The sequence below is a fragment of the Sinohyriopsis cumingii genome, chromosome 4 (genome assembly GCF_028554795.1).
Source record: "Sinohyriopsis cumingii isolate HCF-2022 chromosome 4, ASM2855479v2, whole genome shotgun sequence".
Taxonomy (NCBI): Eukaryota; Metazoa; Mollusca; class Bivalvia; order Unionida; family Unionidae; genus Sinohyriopsis; species Sinohyriopsis cumingii.
Window position 1 is genome coordinate 117,819,299 of NC_142964.1, and position 21,219 is coordinate 117,840,517.

General features: G+C 35.3%; 1 protein-coding gene and 2 long non-coding RNA genes across 5 annotated transcripts in view; 1 reads left to right on the forward strand and 2 right to left on the reverse strand.

Moving 5' to 3' along the window:
- Window positions 1-21,219, reverse strand: part of LOC149801965 (alpha-1-macroglobulin-like) — a 251,727-nt gene that overhangs the window by 206,118 nt on the left and 24,390 nt on the right. For all 3 annotated transcript variants that reach the window (XR_016420765.1, XM_089956363.1, XM_089956364.1), the window contains 4 exons: window positions 19,409-19,481; window positions 16,112-16,222; window positions 10,879-10,963; window positions 9,440-9,551 (listed from right to left, as the gene is read on the reverse strand). Coding sequence is in view for 2 of the 3 variants with exons in the window: in XM_089956363.1 (XP_089812489.1) it covers window positions 9,440-9,551; window positions 10,879-10,963; window positions 16,112-16,222; window positions 19,409-19,481 (381 nt within the window). In the remaining variant the exon portion in view is untranslated. The remainder of the gene's footprint in view (window positions 1-9,439; window positions 9,552-10,878; window positions 10,964-16,111; window positions 16,223-19,408; window positions 19,482-21,219) is intronic.
- Window positions 1,994-5,577, reverse strand: LOC149801968 (uncharacterized). The gene is made up of 3 exons (XR_016420766.1): window positions 5,255-5,577; window positions 4,469-4,564; window positions 1,994-2,549 (listed from the first exon to the last, which is right to left on the reverse strand). It is a non-coding gene; the product is annotated as an uncharacterized LOC149801968 (long non-coding RNA).
- On the forward strand, window positions 5,883-8,413 carry LOC149801969 (uncharacterized). The gene is made up of 3 exons (XR_016420767.1): window positions 5,883-6,019; window positions 6,643-6,739; window positions 7,604-8,413. It is a non-coding gene; the product is annotated as an uncharacterized LOC149801969 (long non-coding RNA).

A 21,219-nucleotide genomic window follows, 5' to 3' on the forward strand; every position in this document is an offset into this window, starting at 1 on the left:
TAGGTTTGTACAGTCCAATGTGCATTAACAGTCCTGACCCTTCAATAACATTTTAGGTAATTAAAATGCAATGTGCATAATCAGTCCTGTTCTTTCAATAACTAGTCAGGTGTGTACACTGCAATGTTGTAACAGAATTGTAACCAAGTGGGTTTTGGATTAAATAAATAATGCAAACACAATGTGATGGACGATGGAGATTTATAAAATAAATTAATAAAGAAAAAATATTATGGTGTATAAATAAAATGATTCTCTCACGCTCTCAACATACGATTAATCCAATCACTCTACACAAACATTCACAAATTGAAAAACGAAAATATGATTCATGTAATCTTGTGTATGGAAAGTAAGATTCAAATAACCTCATGGACTGCAAATACGTTTCAAATAATAGTATGCAATGTAAGAGAGATTCACATAATCCCACGTGTGGAATATGATTAAGATTCAAATAATCTCAAGGAATTCAGATATGTTTCAAATAATATTATGAGCTGTAAGTGAGATTCACATAATCTCCTATATTATGCAATGTAAGTGAGATTTCACATCATCTCCTATAATACAAATAAGATTCAAAATAATCTCATGCAATTGAAAATGTACTCAACTGAAACATCAACTGGAACAAACATATACCTCTTGACACTTGTACAGTCATATGATTCATAAACTGATGAGCCAGTTTCACCAAGTCCATGTGCTGGCCCACACTTTTATCGGCCACTCACACCCTTCATGGATCCACCACATGTGCAGACATACATATACACATAAGTACAGACAGCATACAGCACCCCTTGTATTGGCTACGTCTACATTCGTGGCTCCATCACGTGTACAGACACACGTAGACACATATGTATAGACAGCAAGCAGCACTAAACAGCTACAGTCAGCCCTAAATAGCTACCATCAGTCCTACACAGCTACCGTCAACTCCAAACAGCCCTGAACAGCTTCAGTCAGCACTAAACAGCCCTGAACATCGTCAGTCAGCTCTAAACAGCCCTGAAAAGCCCTATGGCTGGAGAACACAATGGAGAACATTCACTCCTTGACAAGATCCAAAACGATCAGTGTCGGTTAGAAATGGAATCTACCTTAAATCCATAGGAGAGTGAGTAATAGAGTAAAATACCCGTGTATAACATGCTACTAGTGTTTCTCGCCGAAAGTAATTTTCGATGAGATACATGCTAGTACAGTCGTTTACCTGGAAAAACAATTTTTAACCCAAGTTAAAAAAAAATATGGTCTAATTGTTCTAAGGCAAAACCAAGTTATTTCTTGCCTTATTTTGTGACAAACATGAATAACAGTCGTGTAACTTCAATAACTACCCAGCTGTAGAATGTCCATCATATTCCATGAAAAACGATGGAAAACGCTGGAAAATTCTAGCATAGAAAACGCTGGAGTATTTGGACTAATATTCCAGCCTCTGTCCAGGGTAGGCTGGAAAACCCTGAACAATTCTTGCATGGAAAACGCTGGACAATTCTAGCATGGAAAACGCTGGAGTATTTGGACTATTATTCCAGGCTATGTCCAGGGCAGGCTGGAAAACCCTGGACAATTCTAGCATGGAAAACGCTGGAAAATTCTAGCATGGAAAACGCTGGAGTATTTGGACTAATATTCCAGCCTATGTCCAGGGTAGGCTGGAAAACCCTGGACAATTCTAGAATGGAAAACACTGGAGTATTTGGACTAATATTCCAGCCTCTGTCCAGGGTAGGCTGGAAAACCCTGGACAATTCTAGCATGGAAAACGCTGGAAAATTCTAGAATGGAAAACGCTGGAGTATTTGGACTATATTCCAGGCTATGTCCAGGATAGGCTGGAAAACCCTGGACAATTCTAGCATGGAAAATGCTGGAGCATTTGGACTAATATTCCAGTCTTTATCCAGGGTAGGCTGGAAAACCCTGGACAACACTAAAATTTAGCTGAAAATTGTTGAAATATTTTATGAAAACGAGATTTTTAACAGTGATGCAACTTTTATTTGATGATAATTTCAAGAAGAACATGATCCAAATTACCCCAACCAACTCCTTGTATTGACTGTGATGTTTAGTAACTTTTAAACAAGGAAACAAAAATTAAAAACTATACTTGTCACTGGTAGCTTAATAGGTTGTGCACTAGTATTCAGTAGACAACATGGCTTAAGTTGTCATAAATATCGCTACACTTCTACTGGTGTGTCATAAAATCCAGATTACTGGCTCCTTAACATCATCCGAGTTTCTAAAAATATGTTCTCTTACTCTAGTTATAGTTTGAATTTATTCTGAAGCAATCTTAACAACAAAATAACAGAAATTCACGTTAATTTCTATCTCAATTTTAATCAAAAAAATTTAAAATTTTTTTTTTACATGTGTTGTTTCATAGTTCATTCACCACATTTCTTATTTTTCTGTTGTCACCACTGGAGTCTGTGGAAGTGATGGTACTCTTGATGGTTTAACCAAATCGCAAAGCTTCTGTCTCACCATCATCTCCCCAATGTTATACTTCTCCTTCATGATTTCTGAAATACAAATCATTGTATATTAATGAATAGAATCAAGCAAGATTTCAAATTTATTTCAATCCCATATATATATATATATATATATATAGAGAGAGAGAGAGAGAGAGGGAGTGAGAGAATGAGAGTTATGCCTGAAACATTTCATGCAATTACAGTACTTTTACAATACCTGAGGTTGGTAATTGTAATGAGGCACTTGGCTTGATGACTAACTTGATAGGCTTAAAAACCTGTGGTTTCCATCACAAATTAAACTGGCTACCTAACTGCTCCTGTGGCCTAAGTCTAAGTGGTTAGAGCGCCTGCTACGGGTGTGAGAGGTCACAGGTTTGAACCCTTAACCGAGTCATACCAAAGACTTATTAAAAAAAGGTACTATCAGCTGCCTTGCCTGGTGCTCAGCATTAACCCTTTACCTCATGCAAGCGTCTTTTGACGCCTCTACTCCATTCACGTGGAAGCGCCTTTTGACGCCTGCTGTAAACATCAGCCATTTTAAGCTGGTTTTCATAGCGCCACCTTCGGGGAAAACCCCCATTTAGATACTACATTCATTTCTGTGAATGACAATTACATCGGATCACGTGGTCACTGTTTATGCCCTGGTCGATATCTGCTATTTAAAGGAACTGGGTCATAATCTCCACTCTCCAAAATGGAGGTCGCGGATTTCATTCAGTACTTACGAAGTTTTCGCGATTAGAATCAGAACTACGAAAGATTCAATAACTTAGGTAAAGGCTCTGATATTGATGCAGGCAGCAATTAGTTTTCATAAATTATCAAATTCAGATGACTTAGTTATGTAGATGCAGACGACAAATTGTAAATTTCAAGTATGAAAAATGGCAGCTACGATTGGTCACGCGGCCTCACTGACATGATGGTGAATGAGTCCTCTCAAGATTTTAAAGCACGTACAAAATTCTTCAGTGAAAAATAATTACGCAGCTATAACAATCAGACTTTTAATCTTAAATTTTTCCACACATAATAGATGTGTACCAAAAATGTAAAATGGTTACAATTGCTGTTTAACATAAAATACACTACACTGCTTAACAGTTAACAGGCAGGCCTATGCGTATGGAGTCGAATAGGTAACATGTGCTCTATTTATAGCATGCTGCACTTTGTAATTATGCTCTGTAAGGTAAACGGTTAAGAGGTTAGTGTTAGGACTGGTCAACCTGGTGTCAAGATAATGTGAATGGGTGGGAGACATTATGCAACACGTCTGTGGCATGATATCCCAGTGCTAGACATCACTATAAATTGCCACACTGCAGACATCGTAGCGATGTGACTAAACATTTGTTAAAGCTACGTTACTAAACATCTGAATCACGCACACACAAACTGGCTACCATATACATGCAGTTGTGATTATACCATTTAAACTGAAAGTAGATTTACATTGCCCATTTGAATATTGCCTGTCTACACTATAATGTTTCAAGTAGTAGTTGTGTATACGTTTAAATTTCATAATAATGTTCCAGCCTTAGTTCATAAAAAAATTTTGTTACAATTTGGCATATATTTTGTCATAGGTTAACAAAGTTTAAAACGCATGGTTAATAATTTAAAATATACCATAAATTATTTGAATTCTGGACTGGTCTTGGAGAGGTGGCCTTGTGTGTGCTTATTATTGGCTCTTGCCCCAGTTAGTGTCTTGCCAATATATTCACCAGAGCTGTACAGCATTCTGAATATTTATCTAGCAGCTTTGTTAAAATCCAAAATTTGAAATATTTCTGCCTCATGCTGGGTGTGAAAAAAAATGTAATCCAAATTTTCACCATGATGATTCATATGCACTAAGTTTCTGATATATTTACTTATCTATATACACAACTCCAGGTTACAGCTAATGTTCTAGACATTTGAATTTGAAACAAATGTGGTATTACCTCTCGCTTGCTTAATTCAAAATTAAAAGATCGAAGAATTTCAATGAAGCTGTCGCCATCAAGTTGTTTACATAATTGTGCCTTGCCACTTTTTTTCTGAAATTAAAGGACACAAACTAAACAAGCATTTTTGGTGAGGAAAATTGATAATCATTTCCAACAGTTTACAACTGTACATTCTTATTAATTATACAATAAGTTACTATTAAATATTACTGACATGGCTGAATATAAATTGGATAGACAGAAACAAGCCATAATCTGAATTCAAGATTAATTGGAAAAGAGATCTACCGGTATATTTCCGAGTCACAGTCTAAAATTAATTAAAACAAATATAACTTATTGCTACAAATAGCACACTGTCTGGAAAATAATAACGAAAATGTAAAAAATACAAATACCAGTCAGATCATTAATAATATCAAGGGTGAATAAAATTTAAAGTGAAATTTACAGTTTGGAAATATATATTCGCAAGGCCGGCACGTACCAACTTTTTTGAAAGACAGACACGAGATGACTGGTCATTGTGCATTAGGATAAGTAAAAAATGTTGCCAATTATGTAAACAAAGCTTAAAACATAACACATACCTTTCAATATCCTTACAAGTTTGATGTTTACTTTATCAGTCTTCAAACAGCATAAAAAAAAGAAATTGTTCCATAGGATATATTTCGTAATAGCTTTCCGTAAATTTACGTCACGCGGAGTCTTTCGCAGCTAAGGTACTTGGCGGCCGTGCAAATAATTTTGCTACAACTGGACTGAGTAATGACTTACCTGCTATTTTCGCAATAATACACTCATGGTATCCCTTGAATCCACGACAAACCGCCATCACTTTCTCTCCCGTGCGATATTCCTTCATTTCTTTTCGTGGCGAGTGTACATCAGCCATACAGATTATGCCTCCCTGAATGGGACGATCATTCACCCATATAACCAGTGATATTTCTGGTTCAGTGGTCATCTTAAAATCCTGGGATATTTTATATTTTATAATTTCAATGACACTCCAATCGAAAATTGCGCCCAAATTCTAGACTGGTTATCCAAAGCGTTTTACGGTGCCAAATTTGGAACCAAACTTTACAGAAACGGTTTTTTTTGTTTTGTTTTGTTTTTTGTTTTTACAGAAAATTTGGTTCTAACGCATGAAATCGAAATATGCCAGCTTTTTCAATGTAGCAATTGGTTAAAAAAAATAAGTATATAATTTTATATCCCATCATAGTCAGCTTCATCAGCCATCATCATACGGAACAACCTCGGCTATTTCTGCGTGACAAAAACGTGACTCCGATACGTGAAGGCGAATACTTGACAGAAAAATCAGACATTTTGTTCTCTTTTGATTTATGATTTATCTAAAGAGTTAATATCTATACATCGCATACGAACGCCATGATTTGGATATGTTGGGGAATGATTGGTTTACAGTAAAGTGGTTTTAGAAGACAAAGTTTACGACCAAGAGGCAATATCGTGTCGAGGTGTGGAACACAAATGGAAAGACAACACAAATTGGACACCCAAATATTATAGGTGAGTATGAAATAAACGGAGTCTCGACTTTATCTCGTTTGCCCCAGTATAAACTGACTATATGATTAACCGCCCAACACTATATATGTATGACTGATAATTAAATTGTAAGCAAGTATTTCAATAAATGTGAAAAGATATACAAGGTCAAAAACAAGTTTCCTTTTGCACCAGTTTTAAAATTAGAGTAGGTATTTTTGTTTTTCAATATATATGTATATATAACTTTCAAAGCAACCTAATTTGTGGAATTTTATTTTAACAGCCATAACCTTGTAATTGTCAGTCTTGGAAATGTTAACTCCAGTGATACATGTAAGCCCAAACAGGGACTGCTCTGGTATTATGATAAAGTTGTGAATTTCTTGAGTATTTGTAGATCTAGTCCAAAAAGGTCTTTAGGTTACTGCTAAATTTTCAGATTGCTACATATATAAGTAAAATCATAACTTAAGTAACTTACGTCCTGGAAAAAGAAATTTTGAAAAATTTCACATTAATCTTAGCAAGATTAAAATGTACACAAGTTTTTCCATGAAGATGATTTTTGAACGATATGTTAATGTTTTAATCAGTCTGACTGTACAGTCTGTAAACGTTTTAATGCTGTTTGTGTATTACAGGTACTGGTGTTCAGGACGAAATATATAAGCAGTTTGAAGTTAATTCCACAAAGTCCATTCCTAAAAGCACCATGTACTGGAGGAAGAGAAAACAATGGTAATTCCAGGAGTAATAGAGAGTTTTTTTACATTTTAAATAATGTCTGCAGCTGTCTCCCACAACAGTGTTTATTTGTGTGAAGATAAGCATTATTCTTTATACATTTGTTCTTACCTAGTACATTCACAGCTTAACATGGCTCATATCTTAAACACAGTTTCATTACCATATCAATAATTTAAGGAATAAACAAATTTCACTATACAACACTAAGTGGAATTTTCAGAGTTCAACAAATTCTGAGTATATGGTGAAATCATTCAGTATTTACAAACAGAATATTCAATGTATGTGTTTGAACAGAACATTCACTCTGTATGGGTTATCCAACACACCATACACAATATACGCACAATGTACACCATATTTAACCAAATCAGCCAATTACAGAAATTCCAGGAAATATCTGAATCTGATCAGTATTGATTCCTGCAGAACAAGATATAATAATTTATTGATATGCATTGTCATACTTCAGTTTTTAATTATTTAAAATGTTAAATATAATTTTTACTTTCATTTTTCTTATAATGCCCTAAAACGTTATGAAACTTGAGTTGTTTTTCTGAAAACATCACATACATTTATGAAGTGTATGTTGTATCACATGTACTTTGTATGATTGAGTATATTATTGTGTATCAATTACTTGTCATTTACATGCATTCATTGTGTATCATGTTTGCATTACCCATGTTTAAATGATGCATGCATTAACATTGGATTTGTCAAACTAAACTACTGTAACAGTGTAATATTAACTGTACATATTCAATTCCCACAACAAAACAATAATGTTTGAATATTAAGATTTTAATATGAATTATACATGTTCACTAAAATTTGTATTTCTCATTACAGTGTTGTTGATCTAGGTGAATCCAGTTCTGTTGGTCTTGGATATTATGAAATTGGTGACAGTACGTAATACTAATCTTCAAATATAATGAGAATATCAACAGATGAACCAACTAGATATGGTGACAGTGACATGAGTTTTTCATCTGACTCAGAAGAAAGTATAGAGTTTTAATCAAGTTCAGACGATGAACAGTATCATCAGGTGAATGAAGCAACTCAGTCTTACCCATCCCATGTCACAGATCCCCCACTTTATGTCATAGCCCCATAACAAGATATATATTGTAGTGAAATCACAAAGTCTGAACATGTTATTGTCTTTGGGGCTTTGCCAACAAGACATAATTTGTCAGATGCTAAATATGTGACTTTTTGGACTTAATTCAGTTGCATCTTCCTTCAGCAAACACAGGATTGACAATTGTCAAAGATTTGAAGGAAAAATGTGAATTCTGTAAGGAGTATCTCAAATACAATTTTTGTTGTGAGATCTGCAAAAAACTGTACTCCGATAAAGAAGAAATGTGTGAAACTGGGGACTATACAGGTGTACATAACTAATAATTATGAGCAAACATCTCTTTGGAATGAAGTTGACTCTGACAAGAAAGAAGACTTCCTTTCATCATCAAAAATAGGATCAAGTGTCTTCGAGAACCTATTATTGTTGTTGAAATTGGAAATGCCATTTATGGTACTGTTCTCCCCAATCATCATGAAAAGGACTAAAATGGCTCTCACCATTGCACAGCAGAATTTCATACTTATACACTGTAGTGTCAAGCTCAAGTGGTGAACAGATTTGGACATATTTATGATTATATATGCACCAGATATTTTCTGGTCAGGATTTAACTAATTTTTCAGGATATCTTTTCATACATGTATAGTTTGTGTTACAACAACATTTTTGTATAGTGATGTTCTTTTGATAATGAACATTTAATTACATATGTGGTACATACAATAAATGATGTACTACTTAAACACTTGTAGTTTGTTTTTTTAAAGCAGGGGTCAAGTGTGTGCGTGTGTATGGTTTAGTTTGTTTATTTGACTCGTGTCCTCTATTTCTCAGTATATATTTATCATGGGTTTGAAATAATAGTTTAGTTTCAAGTTCAAAAATCTGTGTTACAGCGCAGTTTAGTCATGATTGCTCTTTCTTTAGGTAATTCAAAATAATTCTTTGTACCAATCTTGAAAATTGACTAAGTTCTTTTCCAGGGTTTTCCATGCTGAAATTTATCCAAAAACTTCCAAGTCTAAACTGTCCATGCTTTTCCAGGATTTTCCATGCTGAAAAAAATTCAGAGTCCAAAATGTCCATCATTTTCCAGGGTTTTCCATGCTGAAAAAAATCAAAGTCCAAAATGTCCATCGTTTTCCAGGGTTTTCCATGCTGAAAAATTTCAAAGTCCAAAATGTCCAGCATTTTCCAGGCATGTCCAGCATTTTCCATGCACAATGTCCAGGGTTTCCATGCTAAATTCTGCAGAATATTTCATTTTTCCATTGTTTTCCATGTTTTTCCATCGTATTCCATCCTTTTCCAGAGTATACGATGGAAAAAGTACAGCCGGGCACTTCTCATATCCAACAGTTTAATTCTCCCTTCTACCTGCTGTGCTATACATTCTTCTTCCCACTACCAGCCACCCCACTTCTACAAATGCATTCATCCCCATACTCATGTTATGTGAGAGACTGCCCTTACATTGAGGTAATTTCAATAATGAAACAGCATTCATTCCCAAAAAAAGGATTCAGATCTATACCCATTTTATGAAGGACTATGCTATAATAGGGGTGTTTTAGTGTAAGGATTCAACTTACATTTGTCTCTATAATGTCAACACAAGGTTGCTCAGGATATCTGGATCTGTACTTTGGGTCAAAGCAAACTTTCATGGTCAAGGAACCCTTCACTGGCTGACCATAGGTATAGCTATATATAAATGTAACATGAATTAGTATATTCTTAATATTAATTTCATTAATATGTGTTACTTTATTGCCTTGCAATTAATCATAACTAGAAATTCTCAACAGCAACTTTCTACCAGACATCACTTAGTATATTTTCAATAATTTTTCCTTAAGATTTTTTGAGTGGACTGTACATGATGAAATATGGACAACTACCTTATACATACACTTACAAATGCAAATTAAATAGAACCATATCTGCCATCACATGATAAGTAGAACAAACAACATGTGCAAAACAGCAGACTGAGGCCCCTGGTGACATTTACTGGTCTAAACCACACACCTTTACTGATCACTGCCATCTTACCTCTGTCCACGTGGATTCAAGTCTCAGACTCTGCCAATGTGGGTATGTGAGAAAGCTTGCCACTAGCTTCCATTGGGTTGTTGGTTCTTACTGGGGCTTTCCCAGGTTCTTCCTTGACCAGTTATACTGGCCACCATGTGTAGACTATCTTGTGCTAAGAAATGGCTTTAAACCAAAAGTAATAAAAGCAGCAGATCAGGATCAAAGTTGTTTGCAACTGGACTCAACTTATAATGTATATAAGATGGTCAAGAATGTTACTCACTCCCAACTATGAGCCACTAATATATTTTGGCTTGTAACATTGGGTTATATTCATGATTTTGTTGGATTCTGGGTGGCAGAGTGGTCTAAGGTGCTCCCCTTCATAGATCACCACTGTTAAGGTTTGAGTCTCAGCGTGGCCAATGTGGGCATGTGACAAAGCTTGTCAGTAGCTTCCAAAGGGTTGTTGGTTCTTACTGGGGCTTTCCTGGGTTCTTCCTTTACCTGTAATACTGGCCACCATGTGTAGACTATCTTGTGCTGAGAAATGGCTTTAAACCAAAAGTAATAAAAACAGCAGATCAGGATCAAAGTTGTTTGCAACTGGACTCAACTTATAATGTATATAAGATGGTCAAGAATGTTACTCACTCCCAACTATGAGCCACTAATATATTTTGGCTTGTAACATTGGGTTATATTCATGAATATTTAAAATTTAATGTTTTCATACAACTAGACAACTAGACAAAAAACATTGATTAAGCATGTCAATTTTAGATTCATTCTCAATTAATTTTCCATATAATAACCTACATGATTTGTGAAAATGTGATTTGTGCATGTGCTTACAGTTGCAATATTTCTGATACTGGACCCAGGAATGTTTAATATTGCTTACATCAACATTCAAATGGATAATGAAAAGAATGTATGTCTGTTCAATAAATTGACCTTGACTGTAAATATATCTTTTGAACTAGAATCTTACTCTGCACAAACTTTTCCACTGATGGATGTTGTTGTTGGTAAAAGGTACTTGGGTGGTGTTATTTTCACTTCAAATTTTGGAAGCACTGAAATAAATAAAGTTAAAAATGAACAGGTTATAAAATTCTAAACTCCAATTATAAAAGAATGCACAAAAACCAGAGCCTGAAACTATCGTAAGATATTGATAATCTGTGTAGAAAAATAACACAAGTGTTCAGTAAAATGCAGTGTCTCACCTGTGAATAGCTTTATGATGCTGATTATGCAGGTGAGAAAGGTAATCCTAGCATATAAGTTTACAAACAATAAATATGCACTAATATTCTACAACATATTAAGTTCAACACATCCAATTTCCCTGGGCTGTATTCAGGCATTCATTTTCTCATCTATTCACCTTTGTGAGGCATTGTACCAAATATAATCATCTTGCCTCAAAGTGCAGGTGTACTTGAAACTGACCTTTAACATTTACTCATGTTATATGGTTGACCATGGAGATCCAATCAATGAGTCTCTTGAAGTAAAATTTCTGTGTAGGAACTAATAATTTCTTCTTAAGACTTATCTTCATCATCCTGACCTAAGATGTTTAGACCAGAAAATCTAAAATTTCTTTCTCACTGCAAGTACAAGACCTGTACATTTAAAAATGAATAAGCCTCTTCCTTACTGAAAATGCGACTGCTTTGGTGGCCTTGTGGTTAGAGAGTCTGCCTCAGATGCAGGAGGTCGGGGGTTTGAACCCCGGCTGAGTCATAACAAAGACTTGTAAAAATTATACTAACAGCTGCCTCACTAGGCGCTCAACATTGGGCTTAAGATTAGTATTAGGACTGGTTGGCCTGGTGTCAGGATACTGTGACTGTGTGGGACATCACGCTACACATCTGTGGCATGATGCCCCAGTGCTAGACATCACTATAAATTGTCACACTGCAGTCATCATAGCGATATGGCTGAAAAATTGTTAAAGCTATATTACAAATTCAAATCACACACACACGCATACCTAAAGTACATGCTATTCACAAACACTGGTAAAGAAACATGGTTGAAAAGTAACATTTTTGGGCAGATATGATTTTTCATTGTTCAGCCACAGTGATTTTTAACTTTCACCTTTGATAGGTTTCTTCCTTCTACAAGTGCAAGCCAACTACAAAGTTTGGTCCAGGTCTGTGATGGAGATATAAAATGATTGTGCAAAAGCCATTTTGCTTCACCAAGTCAACTTAACATTTTTCCTTTCGATCCCAAATAAACAAGTTACCCCAAGTGCAAGCCATTTACAAAGTTTTGTAATGGTTAAAATGAAATTTATGATGGAACAAAAACAATGTAAGAGATGGATGGACAGATGGATGGACAAAGAGACAATGCCCTAACGGTATATGCTCTGCTTTTTGGCAAGTTTTTAAAAAATGGGCAATAAAAATAATCAAGGTAGGGGATGGCAATGAGATATGCAAGTTGCAGTTGAGGGGTTAAAACATTCATCTTTTGCTTGACAAGAGACTTCCAGAAAACAAACAATTTAACCCATGATTTGTATTTCGTTGTCTCAAGCCACCTCACAATTAATAATTTAGTCTTCACTTTCTTTTCTATCAAAATGTGAACAGGGACACTTTTACAACAAAATCCTTATAAAACAACACTACATACAGTAGACACTATGATCACTTGTCTGGTTTATAAACCTTCACTTGGCTGGTACCCTGTTACACAAGAAAGATGTCAACATCCATCTTGATCCAAAAATGTCAATTTGACATTTGATCACACTAACATTATTTTTAAAAAATAATGAGTAGAAAAAAGTATTTTCTTAATAATCACAGCCACAATTGTTGGCAGAACACCATCATTTCTATATATTTGAAAAGTGTTTAACTGAGAACACTTTCTGTCAAATCTGGTCAAATTATACTCAGCAGTTATAAAGAAGTTATTAAAGTTTGTCTATAATAGTAACAGCAGCCATACCTAATGTCAGATTGCCACTGTTTGTATAAACTTAAATGCCCTCCATGCAGGAATGATTCGTCAAATTTCATCAAAATACTGTGTGGTTTCTTTTTAGAATTCTTTGAAAGTATTTTCCAATCATAGCAATTTGTCTAAATTTTAAAACACTTAATACCAGAATGATTCCTGCCAAATTCTGCTGAGCAACTGTTTAAAAATTTTTCTACTCTTAGTAACAATGGCTATATTTGATGGTAGATCAGCATCATTTGTAACAGTATGAAATGTCTTAATGCCAGAATGATTTCTATCAAGTTTGGTCAAATTCAATTCAGTGGTTTTGAAAAAGAAGCCATTAAAATATTTTTTCTCTATTTTTAGTAATGTTGCCATATTTGACAGGGGATTTGCATCCTAAGCAAACATCTTAAAGGTCTTCATGCAAGAAAGTCAAATTTGATCAAATTTTGTTCAACAATTTGAAAACTCATTTAACTACTGGTGCTAGATATATCCGCCACGTAAATATGAGCTACCTCGAGAGTGACTGATTCATCAGCCGCTTAAGAAATCCAGTACTGGTCCTGGTGACAGGTACGAACGCAAGCATTGTTTTGCGTTCTGTATCCCCATGACAGATAGGTCCGCACTGTATGTTCATGTTACAATCCGTCTTATTGGTCAATACTTGGAGGGAAAAGAACATTCAACCAATCAAAATAGAGTTAATAAGATACTGTTCTTAATAAATCTGGGGATTTTTTGCAATGTTGCTGTGCCATTTTGTTAAGACATGTGTTTGAAGTTTAATGTGATAACAATGACGTCCACTTATGAGAGTGATTTGGGTTCCAAATTTTCAGGGTTTTCGGAAGACGAATTTGACAACTTTGAGTTAAGAAGTGTTGGAAGTGACATTGAGATATCATCTTTGTCAAGTCTGTCAGAAATAGAACCCGATTCCGATGATGATGATACTGAAGTATAGTCAAGTGAGCCCCGTGAAAGTCACAGAGTTTACGGAAAACGTCGGTCCTACTTTCTTTTTAGATCAGGGGAAGAAGGAAATTGATTTTTTCTGTAAATTTCTTCCCCTGGCATTGATTGAGAGCATTGTGGCACAAACCAATGGATGTGCGACAAGATGCATTGTGTGGCAAGATGAATAGAAGAAAAGCCCAATTCACAATGGCAACCCACGACAATGGACGAAATGCTGGCCTTTCTAGGAACACAATTATGACCAGAATACATTTTGAAAAATTGTCTAAGTATTTTCATGTAAATGACACCAGGCAGAATCCATCAAGATGCCAGCCTGGACATGACAAGTTGTGTCACATAAGACCAGTTCTTGATGAAATTTCCAAAACATGTCTTCAAAATTATAATGGTCATAAAGAGCAGAGTGTGGATGAAGGGATGATTGCCTATAAAGGTAGATTATCCTTCAAGCAATATTTTGCCTGTGAAGCCAACCACGTTTGGTATAAAAGTTTGGGAACGGGCAGACCCACACAATAGTTATGTGCACGAGTTCCAGGTGTATACAGAAAAGATATCCAGGCTGGATGCACAAAAGAAGAGGGCCTTGGTGCACTTGTGGTTACCAATCTGACAGCAAATTTACGTGGGAAGTTTCATGTAGTTTACATGGACAATTTTTTCACCAGACCAATACTCTTTGAATCCCTCAGGAAAGAACAAATTTATTGCCTTGGTACAGTACGAGTGAATAGAGAGGGAATGCCACAGGAACCAAAACCTGCCAAATTAAAGAACAAAGGTGAGAGTGTCCTGATGACAAAAGAAAGTCTATGTGCTATAGCTTGGAAGGACAAAAAAATTGTCCATTATCTCTCAATAAGTTGCGATCCAAGCAAGAACAAGATGGTGCATAGGAGACAAAAAATTGGAACCTACATTTGGGGTTGACCTGGCAGACCAGAAAAGAATGCAGTACTCTACTTGCCGCAAAGCTACCAAATGGTGGAAATATCTGTTCTGGTTCTGCTTTGATGTTTCTCTCATAAATGCATTAATAACTATGCAGGTGTCGCACAACCACAAACTTTTCACCAAAAAAACCCCAAAGAAATCCAATGGAAACAACTTGACTTTCAAACTGCACTTGTCCAGCAGATGATAGGGACATTTCGAGGATCATGAAAGAGTTTATCTACAATCGATAACTGTGGAAATGCACATTGGCCCACAAAAGCTGAGAAACCAGGGCAATGCAAAATGTGTTTCAAGGAAAAAAGGTGGCATGAGGTGTCCATCATGTGCAAACATTGTGATATCCGTCTATGCATAAAACAACTGTTTCTCTAGATACCATGAGGAACTACTTAAGAAATAGTATAACACAGTGACTAGTTAAACATTTTTTTGTAATTACATGTATATATTTGACCAATAAGTTCCTATAAAAGACTGACATATAAATTTTAGTTTTTACAAACTGTTTTGTGTTGTATATTCATGGATTTTATATCAATATTGTGGATGTTAGAAGGATACAGGAATCAAACAGACATAAGGTATTTATTTACGCATGGTTTTAGTCTATAAATCAGTTTATTATACAGAAAATAACTGAAACAATTAGCCCATATCCCCACATCATCAGCTAAAAAGTTATCATTTGGCTGCAGCAATAGGCTCTGGTAGTCAGCCAACAAATCAGATACAGTAGCTGCAGTAGTTACCCCGGCTGCTAGGTATAGCCAGGCACAGAATTGAGCTATACAATGGCACGAGTAGTTAAAGAGTTAAATGTTTTTCTGTTTTTAATATTGATGGCTATATCCGACATTTGGTTCAGATTGGTATGTCAGTTGTTTTGAGCAGAAGCTGAAAAAAGCAATTGTTTACAGATAATGGACAAGCTTCTCCATTTTTCGTAATGATGGCCATATTTAATGGCAGATCTGCATTATTTGTATAAACCTGAAACTTGTTCATGCTAGGATGCTTTCAGTCAGAGTTTACGTCAAGTCTGTTCATTGATTTTGATAGAAGTCATCTAAAGGTTTGCCTATTTTCAGTAACAGTGCCCATATCAGTGACAGATAGGCATAATTCCTAACAACTAGAAAGGCCTTTATACCAGGATGCCCTATGTGAAGTTGGGTTGAAATTCATCTGGCATTTAAAGCTAGCTATTGTGATGGATGCTAGGTGGACAATGGACAAATAATGAACAAAGAGCCATACCATAAAAAATATGAATTCAACAAAACAAGATACACTCTTACCGTACTCCTCCACCTTAAAGGACTGAACAGTTTTGTCTGCTCCATGAGCCTTAATGTTCCAAGTTCCAAGTACCGGATCATCTGACAACTTCATCTCAAGACTCACCAGTCCTGTATTGGAATCATACATGTACAACATAAAGAACATCACAAACAGTGCATGTGTGAAATTAATTAATAAATCCAGCCAGCAGTCTAGAAAAACATCAGAATGTAAATAAAACTGTAAGACATAATTAATATGATATCCAGGACATTATCCTTGAAAATTTAGCAACTATTATACATACATCTTATACATGTATTCCAGCAATAATTCCTATATTCTGATATTTTTACACTAAAATTACTATACAATATACCATATATACTCAAGTCCAACTGCAAATATCATAGACCCTGATCTGCCAATGTAAAATGTACCTGCATAACATTGTCTATGTTGTAATATTCAATGCTCCTAACAAACTGGATTGATGCATACTGCCAGTGTGTTATGTGGCATCAGTGCTGGGTATTTGCAATGTCTTGTAAGCAAGCATATACAGTAGTTTTCACACAAATTTCCTCCATTTAAAATTATGCCAAATGTCTAGCAAATAGTAATTTTACTGACTAATGATGACAATGAGAGAGAAAAGTGCTATGGATTCATGGAACAAACCATATGACAATATTTCTACAAGGTTTTCAAAAATCAAAACTCTAATCTTTAAATCTCACAGTACAGTGACCTGCAGTCTAAAATGTTTTAAAGTCATAAAAAAAAACTTCCAAAAAGTAGTAGTAGAAATCAAAACCAGTCTGGAAACCAAGCCTTGGTAGTATCATGGTTCCCATGCTTTTCTAAATATAAATTTCCAGGTCTTTTCCAGGATGAAATTAATTTTTTCAAGGTTAACATATGACCATTACTGAACAGAATTAAAGAACATTTTGGATTATAAAACATGCACTTTCCAAATCTGAAGATGCTTCTCTTTCAAGATTCCAAAACAGATGTCGGAAAAGATGATCATATGCAAAACCACAAAATGAATCACATGAAACAAGTCTGACTCTATTCCTATAAACTGGCATTTAAAGCCATTTCAATGTACAGAATACAAATTCTAACTTTACATTGCTGATCTACATTATGTTGCTACGTGGTACGTGGAAACAATATAATGAGCTTAAGTGTTTTGTTTCCTTTCAATCCTTTAATTAAAAAAATTCTAGAGCAATATATTTGCCTGTTATACAAAGTAAACAATTCCCATCACAGTATGGAAAAAAAACCCCAATAAATGCAAAGTATAAGAATCTTATTCTGTAACGAAAAAAGTTTAACCCTGAATTTAGCTGTCAATAAAATCTCAAACAAGATTTTTCAACCAACCTAAACTCCTTAAGACAATTTTGTTAAAAATTCCATCATTTAAAGACATTTACAAAAGGGCTGATTTAAATTTTGACAAAAAAATTATATATTGTTGAATCAACAAGGCCTGAATTTTCTGTAAAATCAACTTGTTTTCTTGCATTTCAATAAACCAGTCCCCAAACCTAAATTGATACATGGGCTCTTATTGTTTCTTAATATATAATAAAAGAAATGACCATTTCCCTTTTCTCCAGCATTCCATTTAAGATCCGAAACCAATGCTTCAAGCTACATGTCACTATGTAATAGTTTTGCACCAAAGTTCAGCTCAGAGATTCAAAAATATTCTAATCCTGGTTTCGTCTCAATACTCCAACCACATTATTTACATTTGAACATTTAAGATGGAGTGTGGGTTCAGAGCAATTACATATCAAAATTTGAAATCTGCCGCCATCTTAAGATAGCAAATTTAAACTCTGTTAAATCAACTTACACCTGCATGAAATCGACAGGAAAATTATTTGTTTTCTCAAAAATGGCAAGTATTATAATCGTTATGTCTTTAATCCGCTGACAGACTAGATGAAACCAGACCAGGTAATTGCGTTAATAGTCACATGACTTCATAAATCTCAAACAATGATATTGAAAGTCCAATAGTCACGTGATATCAACAACAAACTCCTTTTTAATGCTGTTGTATAAAATTTCAATTATATTAAATGAAAGTCTGATACCTTTTGTAAAAACCAGAAAGAACTTACAATTCTCAACATATTTATTTCGAGAACAACTACAAGAAACTTGGCCAGTCTGATTAATCAAGCAGAGTAGTCTGGTTCTCTGCTTCATATGCTCCCTGCGTGACAGAGGACATATCAGTGGTAGTCACGTGATACAACAAAACTCCAGAAGTTGGTCTAAGAATAAATGTAGAGAACTTTGTGCTCTTTCGTTTTTTGTATTTTTATTACAACCAATATGCGACTTTCATTTAGTATTTTGTCTACAATGTTTGAAAATGACAGTTGTGAGATTCTGTGTGCTCGTGCCACTAGCAATCGAAATCGCTAGTACCAGCTCAAATTTCATCCATGCATTAGTTTTATCGTCTTTCAGCAGATTAAAGACAACGATTTTAATACTCTGAAAAAATAAATCCTTTTCATATCGATTTCATGCAGGTAGAACTCGATTAACAATGTTTAAGTTTGCTGGCCCATCTGCTAAGCAGCTAAGCTTTAATGCCACCATGTTGGCCTCTTGTGATGCTAGACTGGTTTTTATACCTTCCATGAAAAAAGTAATACGGATATCAACCTGTCTGTGAAACAAAAAGTCTCCTAGATGAATCTAATCCACTGAGTGTTTGGATTATCTCAACAAATCTATTTATGGCAAGCAGCCAAATGATCCATGCTACAACCTCCTAATATTCTCATTTGAACTTGATAATTTAATTCACAATCAGTTCAGTTATGATTCAATTATGTAATTGTTTCGGACATCAAGTTGTGGAGGAAAATTCCCGGGTTTTCCCCAACTTTGGTCAATATTTGCAAAACTCAAAGACTTTTCACGTCAGGAAAAAATGTAATTTCTCCAGACTTTTTCCCGATAGCGTGGGAACCCTGCAGTAGGTATCAAAACCAGTTTAGAAACCTAACATCAGTAGAAGGCATCAAAACCAGTCTAGAAACTTAGCCATAGTAGTAGGTATCAAAACAAGTCAGAGAACCTTACCAATGAACAACATGTTATGGCTCTATGTCCTCCAAATCTTGACCTCTACACAGTCCTTTTGGGGATACCTTTTGAACTTTACTTCTTATACAAACAATTACTTGATCTTTTGAAATTTAATGAGATTCATTTTCACTAGCTCATAGGGTCATGGGTTCAATGCTACACCACTGGGATTTACACACCTTTAGATGCATCTACATTCTTCCACTGCATAACCCGCACACCTCCCGGATTATCAATGGTAATCAGCTCAAACTGAAAACAAGATGTTCATTGTTAAATTCTGCAATCATAGAAGATTTATAAGCAGATAGGTAAAAACATGAATGAATCCATTTATAACCTATTCTGATTTAGCTAAGTCCAAGATATATCCTAGCACTGATCTAAGTCAACATTTTGACAAATGCTTTGCATTTTCTAAAGTTTTTCACAAAACAATAGAAATAGGACATTCTCTGCTGGCCGGAGTGTTATGTAATTATAGTTCTGTAGAAATAGAGAGCATTCTCTGCAGGCCCCTAGTGTTATGTAATTATAGTTGTGTAGAAACAAACAACATTCTCCGCTGGCCCCTAGTGTTATGTAATTATAGTTGTGTAGAAACACAGAACATTCTCTGCTGGCCCCTAGTGTTATGTAATTTTAGTTGTGTAGAAATAGAGAACAGTCTCTGCTGGCCCCTAGTGTTATGTAATTATAGTTTGATAGAAATAGAGAACAGTCTCTGCTGGCCCCAAGTGTTATGTAATTATAGGTGTGTAGAAACACAGAACAGTCTCTGCTGGCCCCTAGAGTTATGTAATTATAGTTGTGTAGAAACACAGAACAGTCTCTACTGGCCCCAAGTGTTATGTAATTTTAGTTGTGTGGAAACAAAGAACATTCTCTGCTGGCCCCTAGTGTTATGTAATTATAGTTGTGTAGAAATAGAGAACATTCTCAGCTGGCCACTAGTGTTATATAATAAAAGTAGTTGTGGTTTCCAGGCAGAGAAAATGGGAACTAGGTGCCTTTCCTAAGGACAGACTGGGGCAGCCAACCCTAGATGACCTGGCCTAGTATCAAACCTGTGACCCTCGGATGAAGTGTCTGATAATTTACCAATTATGCTACTGCAGGTGTGTTTTGTAATTAAAATTAATTCAGATTCATGTGATTCTTTGCTGGACAGACATTAGCAAGAGATATCATCAGTGGTGACATTAGCAAGAGATATTATCAATGGGTACATCACAGAGGCCCCCAATCATAACTGGGCATTAAACAGAAAAAAACTTATTTCTGAAGACTAAATTTAGGAGAAGTTAGACATTCAGTGGTAACAACTCCCCTCAATGATGACATGAAATGCTAAAAATACAATGCCTTATAGATCTTATCAGTGTAAAGTGCATGATAAAGCTGGTTGAAATCCAATAGGCCTTAGTTATACTGTGGAATCCAACTGTAATGTTCTTAAAATTTGAAGAACATAAGTTTCATATGTATACAGATTCATGTCAAGTTTGGTTGAAAACCAACCATGCTTAACAAAATAATGCTGTGGAAACCAGGGTCAGGAGGATGAGCAATCAGGGACCACAACTCACAGAAAGTCACAGAGTGCTGGACTTACTACTAATAGCATGCAAACACAGGCAATGGAGATACACTGCATGTGAAAATGTGACATAATGAAGAAGGGTTCAGCAGACAAAAATGTAATGAAAATAAATATCATGGGCTGTAAATCTTAACAATTGGTTAACTTGCTGAAGAATTTGCTTGTGGAGCTTGTCCGGGTCTCTTTTTTTTTAATAGGCAAAAGTGCTGATTTTTTCACTGCCTTGAAGAGACTATATCTGCACTTGGCCACAGCTTCAATGACCTTGACAAGGATAAATTAAACTGATACCTATTGGTTTTCCTCTTTTCTTTGTCATGCACATGATCACTTGATTTTATGCAGTGTACCATATGTACTTCTTATAAGTAGAGTCCAATTGCAAAC